The sequence below is a fragment of the Scomber japonicus genome, chromosome 5, assembly GCF_027409825.1.
Source record: "Scomber japonicus isolate fScoJap1 chromosome 5, fScoJap1.pri, whole genome shotgun sequence".
Lineage (NCBI taxonomy): Eukaryota > Metazoa > Chordata > Actinopteri > Scombriformes > Scombridae > Scomber > Scomber japonicus.
Genome location: NC_070582.1, coordinates 27,186,571 through 27,202,444, shown reverse-complemented (window position 1 = coordinate 27,202,444; position 15,874 = coordinate 27,186,571). Strand labels below are relative to the sequence as shown.

Below are 15,874 nucleotides of genomic sequence, written 5' to 3'. Positions count from 1 at the left end.
TCAACACGCTAAAATGTATTTTACATATTTATTTTAGTCTAAAATACAAAATGTGCAATATTTACTACTGTATGTCTATCTGTATGTACTGTATGTATCTGAACAGGATACTGCACATAAACACCACCTGTATGTTAATAAACGTTCTATATTTTTGCCATTTAATATAAACAGAAAGGGTTTCACCTGTATTTAAACATTCATTGTGTGTTTTCCTGAGTATGTTTTTGCTGTTTTGCTGTGTAAGCACATTGAGTCACTTGAATAAAAAAGCCATATTAAAATGTCTATAATAATTGTTGGTGTTATTGTTTTTTTGTTTTGTTTTTTTTGGTGTTCAGATTCTGTAGTATTTAATGCGACATGTATCACAAAATTTGTAATAATTTTAAATTTGTAATAATTTTCTGATGTAATTTCCTGCAGCGGAACCATTTCTCTGTCTGCTCTGTTTCTAGGGGGAAGGATTTCAAGCTGGACTGACGTGCATGCTGTTTTTCTGCTACTCATTCAATTCGTTTAGTTTGTCTTCACCATGCCGACTGATACCAAGCGAGTACGCGGCCCAGAGGTGTCTCAAAGCCCGCTTCTTTTTGTGAGCAAGCCGGCGACCGCCCCCCTCTCTCACGGCCCCAGAACGGACGGTCGGCCGCGGGATCAGGTGGACGTCCGGCCTGTTTTCGTCCGGTGCGGGCTGGTGAGCCAGGCCAAAGGCTCCGCGTACATAGAGGCTGGAAACACCAAGCTGATGAGCTGCGTGTACGGCCCCAGAGAAACAGAGCGGAAAGATGAGACCGATATGAAATGTGGAAGGTTAGAGCCCAACCAATATATATATGTTCGGCGAATATGTTGTCCGATGTTTGTTAAGTTTTTTAAGTTATATATAAGTATCCTTTTATGAATTCAAGTTAACATAGCATGTTGTTTTGTTGTGTTTTTTTATTCATCTCTAATTATAATTATTACATTTCAGCGGTGCTTACTGTTCCAGTGCACTGACGTCATTTAAAGCAATAACGTTTATTGTTAAACTCTAATAATATCCTTTGTTCGTTACAAGTGATTAATAACCACATTTGAAGGAATCACTACTAAACAAAAAAGTGTGTCTGTGTATTATGTACATACAACGTTATCGATATCAGAATTTTTTTGTTCCCTAATATTGGTATCACCCCCCGAAAATCAAGTATCAGTCGGCCCCTATTCCCAACATGGTCCAAAGAGGTTAAAAACAAACTGAAACATGCAATATAAAACTAAACATCAGTGCAAACTAGGCCAGTGCACCTCATTAAAGAAAAAACAGGATTTCAATGACAAGTTTGAAGTTCAAACATTGTTCTTTAAATAAACCCAGACCTTTCCAGAGTTCCTCTTGTTTTTGTGTATATTTAATGGAAGGCTTCTGACTACATTATACAAGAGGCACATCACAGGAACTGGTATTATAGCCATGTGAAGTTTGTACCATTGTTATCCAGGGATATTTATTAGGACATCCAATGATGGTAAATGGAGTGCTTTTATGTAACATCTCTCTAGTGTAACAACAACACAAAGCTCTACACTACATTCCACATTCACATATTCATATACTGATGGTGCAGCCTTCAGGGGCAATTTGGGGTTCAGTATCTTGTCCTTGGACTCTTACACATGTGGACTGGTGGAACTGGGGATTGAACAATAATCACAAACGCCCCACGATGAACATTTAGTGATGGATTTATTGCTGTGATTAGGTCAAAAGGAGAACCCTGGAGTGCTGTCACTGAAATGTATTAACTTTTTTTCTTTCAAAAAGTTACCTGTAACTTTTGGCTATACGGTTTAATACAATTTTAATCATGTAAATCTGAAATTAATCTGAGCTTGGTTGTCCTCAAAGCATCCATGTTACTGGTTCATGTTATATGTTTGAAGTGGGTGTTTGTGTGTGTGTGTGTGTGTGTGTGTGTGTGTGATAGGAACAGTTTATGAGGTCTGTCTCTCTCTGTGTATCCAGGTTGACCACCGACATGCGTTTTGCTCCATTCTCCTGCCCAGAGAGGGGCTCCTGGATTCAGGGCAGTCAGGACAAGGACCTCTCCCTGATGCTTCATGAGAGTCTGCAGCCAGCTGTGTGCCTCCACAAATACCCCCGTTCTCAGATCGAGGTCAACGTCATGGTTCTGGAAAACAGCGGTTCGGTTCTGGCCCACGCCGTCACATGCGCCTCTCTCGCTCTCGCAGATGCCGGGATTGAAATGTACGACCTGGTGCTCGGTTGTGCCATGCGCCAGGACGGCTCTTCGTATGTGGTCGACCCTACTTACATGGAAGAGAACAGCTGCAGCTCAGCTATCAGCGAGAACCAGGGCGGTCTGACAGTGGCGTTCCTACCTAGCCTGAACCAGATTTCTGGGCTGCAGTCGGATGGAGAAATGACTGAAGAGACTCTTACAGCTGGGGTTCGGACCTGCATTGAGGGATGCTATAAAATATACCCAGTCGTCCAACAAGCCCTGGCCAAGGCTGTGCGCAGGGCTGCTCCCCCACCATCAGAGAGCTGAGAGACTCATTAAACAATAACTGTTAAGTTCATAGTTTCCAGTCCTCACTTTGATAACGTCATCTATTTTTCTATGTTCGCTATTAAAATCTTTAAATTAAAATTGATAAAACTTATTGAACTGGTAGCTGTGTTTCATTTTTTTTTAAATATTTAGTAATGTGCTTATATGGTATATGGTATGGGACTTGAAGCTTCAAATTTGCCTGACATTAACCCTTAAACAGGCAGGAGTGGAAAATGATTTGATGTTACTAGTTATCTCTTTTACACCTAAGTAAAACATTTTCATAAATATACATTTAAAATATTTTGGATTTTTTATGAGTTGTATCTCCTCAAAATAGATACGTTGTTCCTATTAAGGTATAAAAATTGTCAAAATGGTAAACAATTGAATACTTTATTTGATGAAGAGAGGTGCTTTCCCTGGTCATTAATATCACAAATACTAGTTTAGATAGTATAGACCTACCACAAGCTTCAGTTCTACCACTCTAGTCCTAACAATTCAAGGCACATGCAACTGAACAACCACCCTAACCAATTATTAACAAGTATAAAAGGTGAACCAGGCTTAACTTTTCTGCAACATGTAATAAGATAAGATATTCCTTTATTAGTCCCACAGTGGGGAAATTTAATTGCAGACGTTAAAGAGACAACAGTAGTAAAATATACAGTTTAAAAAATAGCAACATTATGTACAAGAGTAATATTAGTGGTGAATGATAATATACTTTTATATTGTTATCACTGCATTGGCCAATCACATACATTCCCATTCTACTAGAACGCTACGTTAAATGAACTAGGACCAAACCTAGTTTGATTTTGGTTCTGTCATGTACACCAATCATTTTGAATATGCTGTTATGATGCAGCTTATTAATGTACTATGTAACATTGCAAAAATCAGATACATCCTGTCTCAAAATGACGCAGAAAAACTAGTCTATTCATTTGTTACTCATAGGCCTGACTACTGTAATTCATTATTATCAGGCTGTCCTAATAAGTCTCTAAAGACTCTCCAGCTGGTCCAGAATGCAGCTGCTCGTGTCCTGACAAAAACTAGAAAGAGAGATCATATTACTCCTATTTGAGCTTTGCTGCACTGGCCTCCTGTAAAATCCAGACTAGAAATCATAATCCTCCTCACTTTCAAAGCCCTTAATATCATCATATCTGAAAGAGCTCATAGTACCTTATGTACCTACTAGAACATTGCGCTCCCAGCATGCAGGTCTACTTGTGGTTCCTGGTATCTCTAAAAGTAGAACAGGAGGCAGAGCCTTCAGCTATCAGGCTCCTCTCCTGTGGAACCATCTTCCAGATTTGGTCCGGGGGGCAGACACCCTCTCTACATTTAAAAGTACGCTTAAAGCTTTCCTTTTTGATGAAAGCTTATAGTTAGGGTTAGGGTTAGGATTGTCCTGGACCAGCTCCTAGTTTGTGCTGCTATAGGCCAAGACTGCCAGGGAGAGCTCCTCTCTCCTCCTCCCTCTCTCTATCCATTTACATTCATGTACTATTAATGCATTCACTAACTTAAACTTCTTCCCCGGAGTTCTCTGTGCTCTCATCTCACAGGTAACCTGGGGTTGTAGTTGGGGAATGACAGAATCCTGTCCTGTACATTCTATTTTCAATGTTGATTTTGTGTTTCTCTCTCCTATACTTTCTCTAATCTTATTCTTTATTGATTTGGCACTATATAAATAAAGATTGATTGATTGATTGATAAAAACCATGTCTCAACATCACAGGATTTGGTGAACTATAGTCCTCTATCACAGTGTTACCTTAATATTAGATTTGCTGGAGGTTGTTACTCCAAACATTGACTGTATATACATTAATGGTTCCACATGAGTTCAAACTACGGAAGCATATTGTTGACACACCATAAAAGTTTCACGTTATAATGTGATACTGAAGTTTATCTAGATATATTGAGAATTCAGCACTTTGGAATCCCTGTTACACTAAAAGATTTCTCAAATGTCACATCAGGTAATACTGCACTTTTCAAAGGTCTTCAGGGTAACGGCAACACTCCCATTTTGTTTTACAAAACGAAACTGTGGAGAAAAATTGCTTTTTAGGTCAAATTAAGGACAAAAATGAGGCAATGTGTCACCTTTTCAACAAGACCTCAACAGACCAGTCTTCTTTTGTTGACACCTCTCCTTGAAGACCCACACTCCAGAACTCCTTTACCACCAGCTGTTACTAATGAGCAATCAATCCCCACAGCATTGAGAATCATTTAAAAGCAGTTCTTAGTTCATGAAGACACTACAGCAGAGCTCCTGTTTGGAAGGTTTGCTGCTTTGTTAGCAGGTATGAAATTGGTTTGGTCTGGGCTACAATATTGACTGTAATTGTAGCTAATGTTGCTAATCATGATCTCATTTTAAATGTACAGCCTGTTGGGAAGAAGCCACAAATTAGCTTCAACTCTAACCTGAATTTATCCACCTAACTACACAAGGATGAGGTATGTAATTTACTGTATATTCTTTAAATGTTACCAGAATCTTGACTCAAAACCAAATTTCTCTTTTTAGGCTGTTGTGGATTTCATGCCTGCTGATTGGAAGCATCTCTTGTGTCCCTGCAGGGAAAAGTAAGACAAGAACCACTGAAATCAGACACTATAAAGCTCTGTACTTGACTCAACATCCTGTGATGAATGCTAGTTACTGCTAAAACAAAATCGTGTGTCTCCACAGAATACGGCTCAGGTGCTGCTGGCTCAGGTGCTGCTGACCCAGGCTGGCGGTCTGTGCGCTATTACAGCCCTGTGGTCTCCTCATATGGGGCTGCTTATCCTGCTTCTCAGCCCAGTGGGTATGACAGTGGTGCTCTAGGTGGCGGCTATGGATATGGTGGCTATGCTAGCTCAGGTAGTGGTTCTGCAGGGGGCGCCTCTTACGGCTTTGTTACCAGCTCTGATGCTGGTGATGAAAACCCAGAGGCGGTCTTCAGTGATGTGTCTGATCTGGAGCCAGTCTACGCCTTCAGCTCTCGCTCAAGGTACCAGCGAGGAAGAGCAATGTATACTAAAACTCGCTACACCCCAGGAGAGCCTGGTCCTGTAATCACTGAAGCCTCAAACCAGAACTATCCTGCTAAAGCACCAGCCAAAGGCGGCTACTGAGAGCAACTTGTGGTAAGGTACAACTCACTAATGCATATTCTCAGTATTTACAGTGCACTTTATTTACTGAGTTTCTTACCTTGCAGGTCTCCATGCTGCTCCGGACTTGTAAATCTGACTCTAATAAACTGGCTTTAACAAACCTTTGGACTTTCTTGTACTGATTGTATTGCATTACTTTTGAGAGACAACTTCTGATATTTGGAAGGTTTAATAAGCTGCCTGCAGGAACATGACAACTGTCTCACTCCATCTTAAGAACTTACATTGGTTATCCTCACTTGTCAGTTCTGCATCACAGTCCAGGTCACAATTATGATGCAACTGCAGCATCACTGACAAATGCAGTGTTGGCATGACGATGCTGCAATATGAAGGCCTGCCATTCACAGCAGTCGGACTGAATATGTCCAGCAAAGGTGTCAATCTGAAATTTCTTTTATACTTATCACTCTGAGCAAACGGCAGAAAGAGACTCATAAAAACGCCAGAGGACACAACCTACTGCTGTATGAGCAGCGAAAAGCACTTTGCCCGAATACACAGGTATTGCACTTAATTCAGTGACTCTCCAAGGCCTACAGTGTTTAAAAACAGACAGGAATGAAGATAGAACCCTTTATGAAGAGGGTTTTAGGCTCTTAAAACAAATCCCAAAATCCCTAGCAGCGCCCCTGACTGACAATGCACCATTTTAGTCAATTATCCTAAACTACTCTACATGCACATTCATAATAGTAAAAAGCCACTTAGAAACCCTGTTATATTGGATATAGGTACATTGTTAATGCACAGCATTTTTCACCTTCAATCTTTAAGTTATAAACTCAGGAATCTGTTCCACAGCTACCATCCATACCATATGATATGCTTCCTGATCACACCACAAACTTCCACCCTCAGATCTACCCTCAGTTTGGTTGTCTGAGTCTCAAGTACAAAAGCTCTGTATCATGGAAGGAGGGGAAATTAAGCCTCTTGCTCTGCCACACAATGCTTATGGAACAGCCTTCCTAAACATCTTGGGGAAGCACAGAGCATGGTTTGTTTTTAGAGCCTAAAACCCTCTTCAGAAGGGGTTCATCTTAATTCATGTCCATTTTTAAACACTGTAGGCCTTGGAGAGTCACTGAATTAAGTGCAATACTTGTGTATTTGGGCAAAGTGCTTTTCGCTGCTCATACAGCAGTAGGTTGTGTCCTCTGGCATTTTTAATGAGTCTCTTTCTGCAGTTTGCTCAGAGTGATAAGTATAAAAGAAATTTCAGACTGACACCGTCGCTGGACATATTCAGTCAGAGGCAGACTGCTGTGAATGGCAGGCCTTCATATTGAATGTTGCATCGTCATGAGGCCAACACTGCATTTGTCAGTGATGCTGCAGTTGCATCATAATTGTGACCTGGACTGTGATGCAGAACTGACAAGTGAGGATAACCAATGTAAGTTCTTAAGATGGAGTGAGACAGTGGTCATGTTCCTGCAGGCAGCTTATTAAACCTTCCAAATATCAGAAGTTGTCTCTCAAAAGTAATGCAATACAATCAGTACAAGAAAGTCCAAAGGTTTGTTAAAACCAGTTTATTAGTGTCAGATTTACAAGTCCCGAGCAGCATGGAGACCTGCAAGGTAAGAAACTCAGTAAATAAAGTTCACTGTAAATACTGAGAATATGCATTAGTGAGTTGTACCTTACCACAAGTTGCTCTCAGTAGCCACCTTTGGCTGGTGCTTTAGCAGGATAGTTCTGGTTGGAGGCTTCAGTGACTACAAGACCAGGCTCTCCTGGGGTGTAGCGAGTTTTAGTATACATTGCTCTTCCTCGCTGGTACCTTGAGCGAGAGCTGAAGGCGTAGACTGGCTCCAGATCAGACACGTCACTGAAGACCGCCTCTGGGGTTTCATCACCAGCATCAGAGCTGGTAACAAAGCCGTAAGAGGCGCCCCCTGCAGAACCACTACCTGAGCTAGCATAGCCACCATATCCATAGCCGCCACCTAGAGCACCACTGTCATACCCACTGGGCTGAGAAGCTGGATAAGCAGCCCCATATGAGGAGACCACAGGGCTGTAATAGCGCACAGACCTCCAGCCTGGGTCAGCAGCACCTGAGCCATATTCTGTGGAAACACAGGATTCTGTTTTAGCAGTAACTAGCATTCATCACAGGATGTTTAGAGTAGCATACAGCGGTTTAGTGTCTGATTTCAGTGGTTCTTGGCTTACTTTTCCCTGCAGGAACACAAGAGATGCTTCCAATCAGCAGGCATGAAATCCACAACAGCCTAAAAAGAGAAATTTGGTTTTGAGTCAAGATTCTGGTAACATTTAAAGAATATACAGTAAATTACATACCTCATCCTTGTGTAGTTAGGTGGATAAATTCAGGTTAGAGTTGAAGCTAATTTGTGGCTTCTTCCCAACAGGCTGTACATTTAAAATGAGATCATGATTAGCAATATTAGTTACAATTACAGTCAGTATTGTAGCCCAGACCAAACCAAACCAATTTCCTACCTGCTAACAAAGCAGCAAACCTTCCTATCAGGAGCTCTGCTGTAGTGTCTTCATGAACTCAGATCTGCTTTTAAATGATTCTCAATGCTGTGGGGATTGATTGCTCATTAGTAACAGATGGTGATAAAGGAGATCTGGAGTGTGAGTTAATTAACCTGCACGTTAAGAAGCAAACAATCAAGTGGGCACTTTAGGCCTGTACTATGAAGCTGGATTAACATACCCGGTATATCTCTCTGTTACCTGGGTTGATTTACCCAGACATTCGCAATCCTGATAAACGGTACTACGAAGCTGGTTATCAACTCGGTAATTTAACCCAGGATTTTGCAATCTTGGTCACTGCACGCTCACATAAAGGGGAGGTGTTTGCAGCATCTGACCAATCGCACACATGGAGAAACCCTGCAGAGCAGACTACTTTACCATGGAGGAGCAGACAATTATTCTTCAAAAATATGAAGAATTCAAACATCATCCAGACCAAAAGCAACACTGCTGCTGCAGCAAAAGCCAGGAAGGAATGCCGGCAGAAAATTGCCGACTCTGTTAATGCGTAAATTCGTGAGACAATATTAATTCATCGGACAATATAAACGTAGAGCACTCTGATCACTCAATGTCACTTTATTACAGCACAGACATTTTGGGCAGAGTGCTTCCTCAGTACCCTTCCTTTCGTTGCGACATTAAGTTCAACATTCATTTGACATTCAAAATACAAACCTATTATGCAGTTCAACCATTTGAGTGAATGATGTCAAACCAACTGTATACCATACAGAATAATATCCCTCATGTGCTTCAAGGATTATTTTTTAAATATATATTTTGATCGGGGTTGAGCATAGCTCAGCGGGTAGCGCTCCCGCCCCATGTGTTGAGGCTACAGTCCTCGTTGCAAGTGACCCCGGTTCGAATCCCGAGCCGAGGGGTCTTATCCTGCGTGTCATTCCCCCTCTCTCTGCCTGTTTCCTGTCTCTCTCCACTGTCCTGTACATTAAAGGCAAAAAAGCCCAAAAAAATATACTATAAAAAAATATATATATATTTTGGTCAATTAAAAAATATGAATAAAATTCTGCTTTTCTGCACTTTTGCAGCGATTACTCTCAAGATGTTCTTATTGAGTCTTTTTGTCAGGTTTCCTGACACAAGTTCTGAAACTGGAGTGGTGGTAAGGTTATTTATTTATTCTAATTGTAAAAAAAATCACGAAAAGATATATTTGTAAAATAAGCCTTGAGGCATATCAGGGATATTAGTCTGTATGTTATACAGTTGGTTTGACATCATTCACTCAAATGGTTGAAGCGCATAATAGGTTTGTATTTTGAATGTCAAATGAATGATCTCTTATCCAGAATATAACCTGCTCCGGAGCAGGTTAGCCGTTCAGCATAAGTTACCATGGTGATTTACCCCATAAGAACTGAACCAGCGTCGTAGTACGGAAAACCCAGGGTTAACCCTGAAGTTACCTCGATAAGAGAAAATCCAGCTTCGTAGTACAGGTCTCAGGAGTGTCCTGCTGGCCTAATGCTTAGGGCATATACCAAATAACTGCAAGGTCCACATCCATGTTGCATGTTATATCGCTCTGTCTCTCACTGTCTGCCAAATAAAGGCAAAAAGCCTGACAAAAGTGGAAGAACTATTAGCATGCTTGACAAAGTTCTTCTAAACTATTTTCAAACTGAGTTCAACAAATAGTCAAATGTTAAGAACCCAGATTTTCAACTTGTGTAGACAGTTAGGAATTATTTTAAATATGAATCATATTTAAAATAATAGGGTTATGATGCAGCTTATTAATGTACTATGTAACATTGCAAAAATCAGATACATCCTGTCTCAAAATGACGCAGAAAAACTAGTCTATTCATTTGTTACTCATAGGCCTGACTACTGTAATTCATTATTATCAGGCTGTCCTAATAAGTCTCTAAAGACTCTCCAGCTGGTCCAGAATGCAGCTGCTCGTGTCCTGACAAAAACTAGAAAGAGAGATCATATTACTCCTATTTGAGCTTTGCTGCACTGGCCTCCTGTAAAATCCAGACTAGAAATCATAATCCTCCTCACTTTCAAAGCCCTTAATATCATCATATCTGAAAGAGCTCATAGTACCTTATGTACCTACTAGAACATTGCGCTCCCAGCATGCAGGTCTACTTGTGGTTCCTGGTATCTCTAAAAGTAGAACAGGAGGCAGAGCCTTCAGCTATCAGGCTCCTCTCCTGTGGAACCATCTTCCAGATTTGGTCCGGGGGGCAGACACCCTCCCTACATTTAAAAGTACGCTTAAAGCTTTCCTTTTTGATGAAAGCTTATAGTTAGGGTTAGGGTTAGGATTGTCCTGGACCAGCTCCTAGTTTGTGCTGCTATAGGCCAAGACTGCCAGGGAGAGCTCCTCTCTCCTCCTCCCTCTCTCTATCCATTTACATTCATGTACTATTAATGCATTCACTAACTTAAACTTCTTCCCCAGAGTTCTCTGTGCTCTCATCTCACAGGTAACCTGGGGTTGTAGTTGGGGATTGACAGAATCCTGTCCTGCACCTTCTATTTTCAATGTTGATTTTGTGTTTCTCTCTCCTATACTTTCTCTAATCTTATTCTTTATTGATTTGGCACTATATAAATAAAGATTGATTGATTGATTGATTGATTGATTGATTGATTGATAGATAATGTTCAAAATAACTCAACAACCATGTCTCAACATCACAGGATTTGGTGAACTATAGTCCTCTATCACAGTGTTACCTTAATATTAGATTTGCTGGAGGTTGTTGCTCCAAACATTGACTGTATATACATTAATGGTTCCACATGAGTTCAAACTACGGAAGCATATTGTTGACACACCATAAAAGTTTCACGTTATAATGTGATACTGAAGTTTATCTAGATATATTGAGACTTCAGCACTTTGGAATCCCTGTTACACTAAAAGATCTCTGAAATGTCACATCAGGTAATACTGCACTTTTCAAAGGTCTTCGGGGTAACGGCAACACTCCCATTTTGTTTTACATAACGAAACTGTGGAGAAAACTTGCTTTTTAGGTCAAATTAAGGACAAAAATGAGGCAATGTGTCAACAGACCTCAACAGACCAGTCTTCTTTTGTTGACACCTCTCCTTGAAGACCCACACTCCAGAACTCCTTTACCACCAGCTGTTACTAATGAGCAATCAATCCCCACAGCATTGAGAATCATTTAAAAGCAGTTCTTAGTTCATGAAGACACTACAGCAGAGCTCCTGTTAGGAAGGTTTGCTGCTTTGTTAGCAGGTAGGAAATTGGGCTGGGCTGGGCTGGGCTGGGCTGGGCTGGGCTGGGCTGGGCTGGGCTAGGCTAGGCTAGGCTAGGCTAGGCTAGGCTAGGCTAGGCTAGGCTAGGCTAGGCTACAATACTGACTGTAATTGTAGTTAATGTTGCTAATCATGATCTCATTTTAAATGTACAGCCTGTTGGGAAGAAGCCACAAATTAGCTTCAACTCTAACCTGAATTTATCCACCTAACTACACAAGGATGAGGTATGTAATTTACTGTATATTCTTAAATGTTACCAGAATCTTGACTAAAAACCAAATTTCTCTTTTTAGGCTGTTGTGGATTTCATGCCTGCTGATTGGAAGTATCTCTTGTGTCCCTGCAGGGAAAAGTAAGACAAGATCCACTGAAACCAGACACTAAAAAGCTCTGTACTTGACTCAACATCCTGTGATGAATGCTAGTTACTGCTAAAACAGAATCCTGTGTTTCCACAGAATACGGCTCAGGTGCTGCTGGCTCAGGTGCTGCTGACCCAGGCTGGCGGTCTGTGCGCTATTACAGCCCTGTGGTCTCCTCATATGGGGCTGCTTATCCAGCTTCTCAGCCCAGTGGGTATGACAGTGGTGCTCTAGGTGGCGGCTATGGATATGGTGGCTATGCTAGCTCAGGTAGTGGTTCTGCAGGGGATGCCTCTTACGGCTTTGTCACCAGCTCTGATGCTGGGGATGAAACACCAGAGGCGGTCTTCAGTGATGTGTCTGATCTGGAGCCAGTCTACGCCTCCAGCTCTCGCTCAAGGTACCAGCGAGGAAGAGCAATGTATACTAAAACTCGCTACACCCCAGGAGAGCCTGGTCCTGTAATCACTGAAGCCTCAAACCAGAACTATCCTGCTAAAGCACCAGCCAAAGGTGGCTACTGAGAGCAACTTGTGGTAAGGTACAACTCACTAATGCATATTCTCAGTATTTACAGTGCACTTTATTTACTGAGTTTCTTACCTTGCAGGTCTCCATGCTGCTCTGGACTTGTAAATCTGACTCTAATAAACTGGCTTTAACAAACCTTTGGACTTTCTTGTACTGATTGTATTGCATTACTTTTGAGAGACAACTTCTGATATTTGGAAGGTTTAATAAGCTGCCTGCAGGAACATGACAACTGTCTCACTCCATCTTAAGAACTTACATTGGTTATCCTCACTTGTCACTTCTGCATCACAGTCTAGGTCACAATTATGATGCAACTGCAGCGTCACTGACAAATGCAGTGTTGGCCTCATGATGATGCTGCAATATGAAGGCCTGTCATTCACAGCAGTCTGCCTCTGACTGAATATGTCCAGCAAAGGTGTCAATCTGAAATTTCTTTTATACTTATTACTTTGAGCAAACAGCAGAAAGAGACTCATTAAAAATGCCGGAGGACACAACCTACTGCTGTACGAGCAGCGAAAAGCACTTTGCCCAACTACACAAATATTGCACTTAATTCAGTGACTCTCCAAGGCCTACAGTGTTTAAAAACAGACAGGAATTAAGATGAACCCTTTCTGAAGAGGGTTTTAGACTCTTACATCAAACCATGCTCTGTGCTTCCGCAAGATGTTTAGGAAGGCTGTTCCATAGACATTGTGTGGCAGAGCAAGAGGCTTAATTTCCCCTTCCATGATACAGAGCTTTTGTACTTGAGACTCAGACAACCAAACTGTTGGTAGATCTGTGGGTGGAAGTTTGTGGTGTGATCAGGAAGCACATCATATGGTATGGAGGGTAGCTGTGGAACAGATTCCTGAGTTTATAACTTAAAGATTGAAGGTGAAAAATGCTGTGCATTAACAATGTACCTATATCCAATATAACAGGGTTTCTAAGTGGCTTTTTACTATTATGAATGTGCATGTAGTTTAGGATTATTGACCAAAGTGGTGCATTGTCATATTTAAAATAATTCCTAACTGTCTACACAAGTTGAAAATCTGGGTTCTTAACATTTGACTATTTGTTGAACTCAGTTTGAAAATAGTTTAGAAGGACTTTGTCAAGCATGCTAATAGTCTTCCACTTTTGTCAGGCTTTTTGCCTTTATTTGGCAGACAGTGAGAGACAGAGCGATATAACATGCAACATGGATGTGGACCTTGCAGTTATTTGGTATACTCCCTAAGCATTAGGCCAGCAGGACACTCCTGAGACCTGTACTACGAAGCTGGATTTTCTCTTATCGAGGTAACTTCAGGGTTAACCCTGGGTTTTCCGTCCTATGACGCTGGTTCAGTTCTTATGGGGTAAATCACCATGGTAACTTATGCTGAACGGCTAACCTGCTCCGGAGCAGGTTATATTCTGGATAAGAGATCATTCATTTGACATTCAAAATACAAACCTATTATGTGCTTCAACCATTTGAGTGAATGATGTCAAACCAACTGTATAACATACAGACTAATATCCCTGATATGCCTCAAGGATTATTTTTCAAATATATCTTTTTGTCATTTTTTTAATAATTAAAATAAATAAATAACCTTACCACCACTCCAGTTTCAGAACTTGTGTCAGGAAACCTGACAAAAAGACTCAATAAGAACATCTTGAGAGTAATCGCTGCAAAAGTGCAGAAAAGCAGAATTTTATTCATATTTTTTAATTGACCAAAATATATATTTAAAAAATAATCCTTGAAGCACATGAGGGATATTATTCTGTATGGTATACAGTTGGTTTGACATCATTCACTTAAATGGTTGAACTGCATAATAGGTTTGTATTTTGAATGTCAAATGAATGTTGAACTTAATGTCGCAACGAAATGAAGGGCAATGAGGAAGCACTCTGCCCAAAATGTCTGTGCCGTAATAAAGTGACATTGAGTGATCAGAGTGCTCTACGTTTATATTGTCCGATGAATTAATATTGTCTCACGAATTTACACATTAACAGAGTCGGCAATTTTCTGCCAGCATTCCTTCCTGGCTTTTGCTGCAGCAACAGTGTTGCTTTTGGTCTGGATGATGTGTTTGAATTCTTCATATTTTTGAAGAATAATTGTCTGCTCCTCCATGGTAAAGAACTCTGCTCTGCAGGGTTTCTCCATGTGTGCGATTGGTCAGATGCTGCAAACACCACGTGAGTGTGCGGTGATCAAGATTGGAAAATCCTGGGTTAAATTACTGAGTTGATAACCAGCTTCATAGTACCGTTTATCAGGATTGCGAATGTCTGGGTAACAGAGAGATATCCCGGGTATGTTAATCCAGCTTCATAGTACAGGCCTAAAGTGCCCACTTGATTGTTTGCTTCATAATGTGCAGGTTAATTAACCCACACTCCAGATCTCCTTTATCACCAGCTGTTACTAATGAGCAATCAATCCCCACAGCATTGAGAACCATTTAAAAGCAGTTCTTAGTTCATGAAGACACTACAGCAGAGCTCCTGTTTGGAAGGTTTGCTGCTTTGTTAGCAGGTATGAAATTGGTTTTGTCTGGGCTACAATACTGACTGTAATTAAAACTAATGTTGCTAATCATGATCTCATTTTAAATGTACAGCCTGTTGGGAAGAAGCCACAAATTAGCTTCAACTCTAACCTGAGTTTATCCACCTAACTACACAAGGATGAGGTATGTAATTTACTGTATATTCTTAAATGTTACTGAAATCTCAACTCAAAACCAAATTTCTCTTTTTAGGCTGTTGTGGATTTCATGCCTGCTGATTGGAAGCATCTCTTGTGTCCCTGCAGGGAAAAGTAAGCCAATCAGACACTAAACCTCTGTATGCTACTCTAAACATCCTGTGATGAATGCTAGTTACTGCTAAAACAGAATCCTGTGTCTCCACAGAATATGGCTCAGGTGCTGCTGACCCAGGCTGGCGGTCTGTGCGCTATTACAGCCCTGTGGTCTCCTCATATGGGGCTGCTTATCCAGCTTCTCAGCCCAGTGGGTATGACAGTGGTGCTCTAGGTGGTGGCTATGGATATGGTGGCTATGCTAGCTCAGGTAGTGGTTCTGCAGGGGATGCGTCTTACGGCTTTGTTACCAGCTCTGATGCTGGGGATGAAAACCCAGAGGCGGTCTTCAGTGACGTGTCTGATCTGGAGCCAGTCTACGCCTTCAGCTCTCGCTCAAGGTACCAGCGAGGAAGAGCAATGTATACTAAAACTCGCTACACCCCAGGAGAGCCTGGTCTTGTAGTCACTGAAGCCTCCAACCAGAACTATCCTGCTAAAGCACCAGCCAAAGGTGGCTACTGAGAGCAACTTGTGGTAAGGTACAACTCACTAATGCATATTCTCAGTATTTACAGTGCACTTTATTTACTGAGTTTCTTACCTTGCAG

The 15,874-nt window shown here is 41.2% G+C and overlaps 3 protein-coding genes across 3 annotated transcripts in view; 2 read left to right on the top strand and 1 right to left on the bottom strand.

Annotated features, from left to right (window-relative positions):
* Positions 1-15,874, top strand: part of has3 (hyaluronan synthase 3) — a 205,029-nt gene that overhangs the window by 69,518 nt on the left and 119,637 nt on the right. The window lies entirely within an intron of this gene.
* On the top strand, positions 486-2,667 carry exosc6 (exosome component 6). The gene is made up of 2 exons (XM_053319202.1): positions 486-813; positions 2,012-2,667. The coding sequence occupies exons 1-2, from the start codon at positions 536-538 to the stop codon at positions 2,556-2,558; spliced, it is 825 nt and encodes a 274-aa protein (XP_053175177.1). The 5' UTR covers positions 486-535; the 3' UTR covers positions 2,559-2,667.
* LOC128359478 (fibroin heavy chain-like) lies at positions 7,418-8,083 on the bottom strand. The gene is made up of 3 exons (XM_053319970.1): positions 8,079-8,083; positions 7,950-8,008; positions 7,418-7,843 (listed from the first exon to the last, which is right to left on the bottom strand). Exons 1-3 carry the CDS (start codon positions 8,081-8,083, stop codon positions 7,431-7,433), a joined length of 477 nt encoding a protein of 158 aa, XP_053175945.1. The 3' UTR covers positions 7,418-7,430.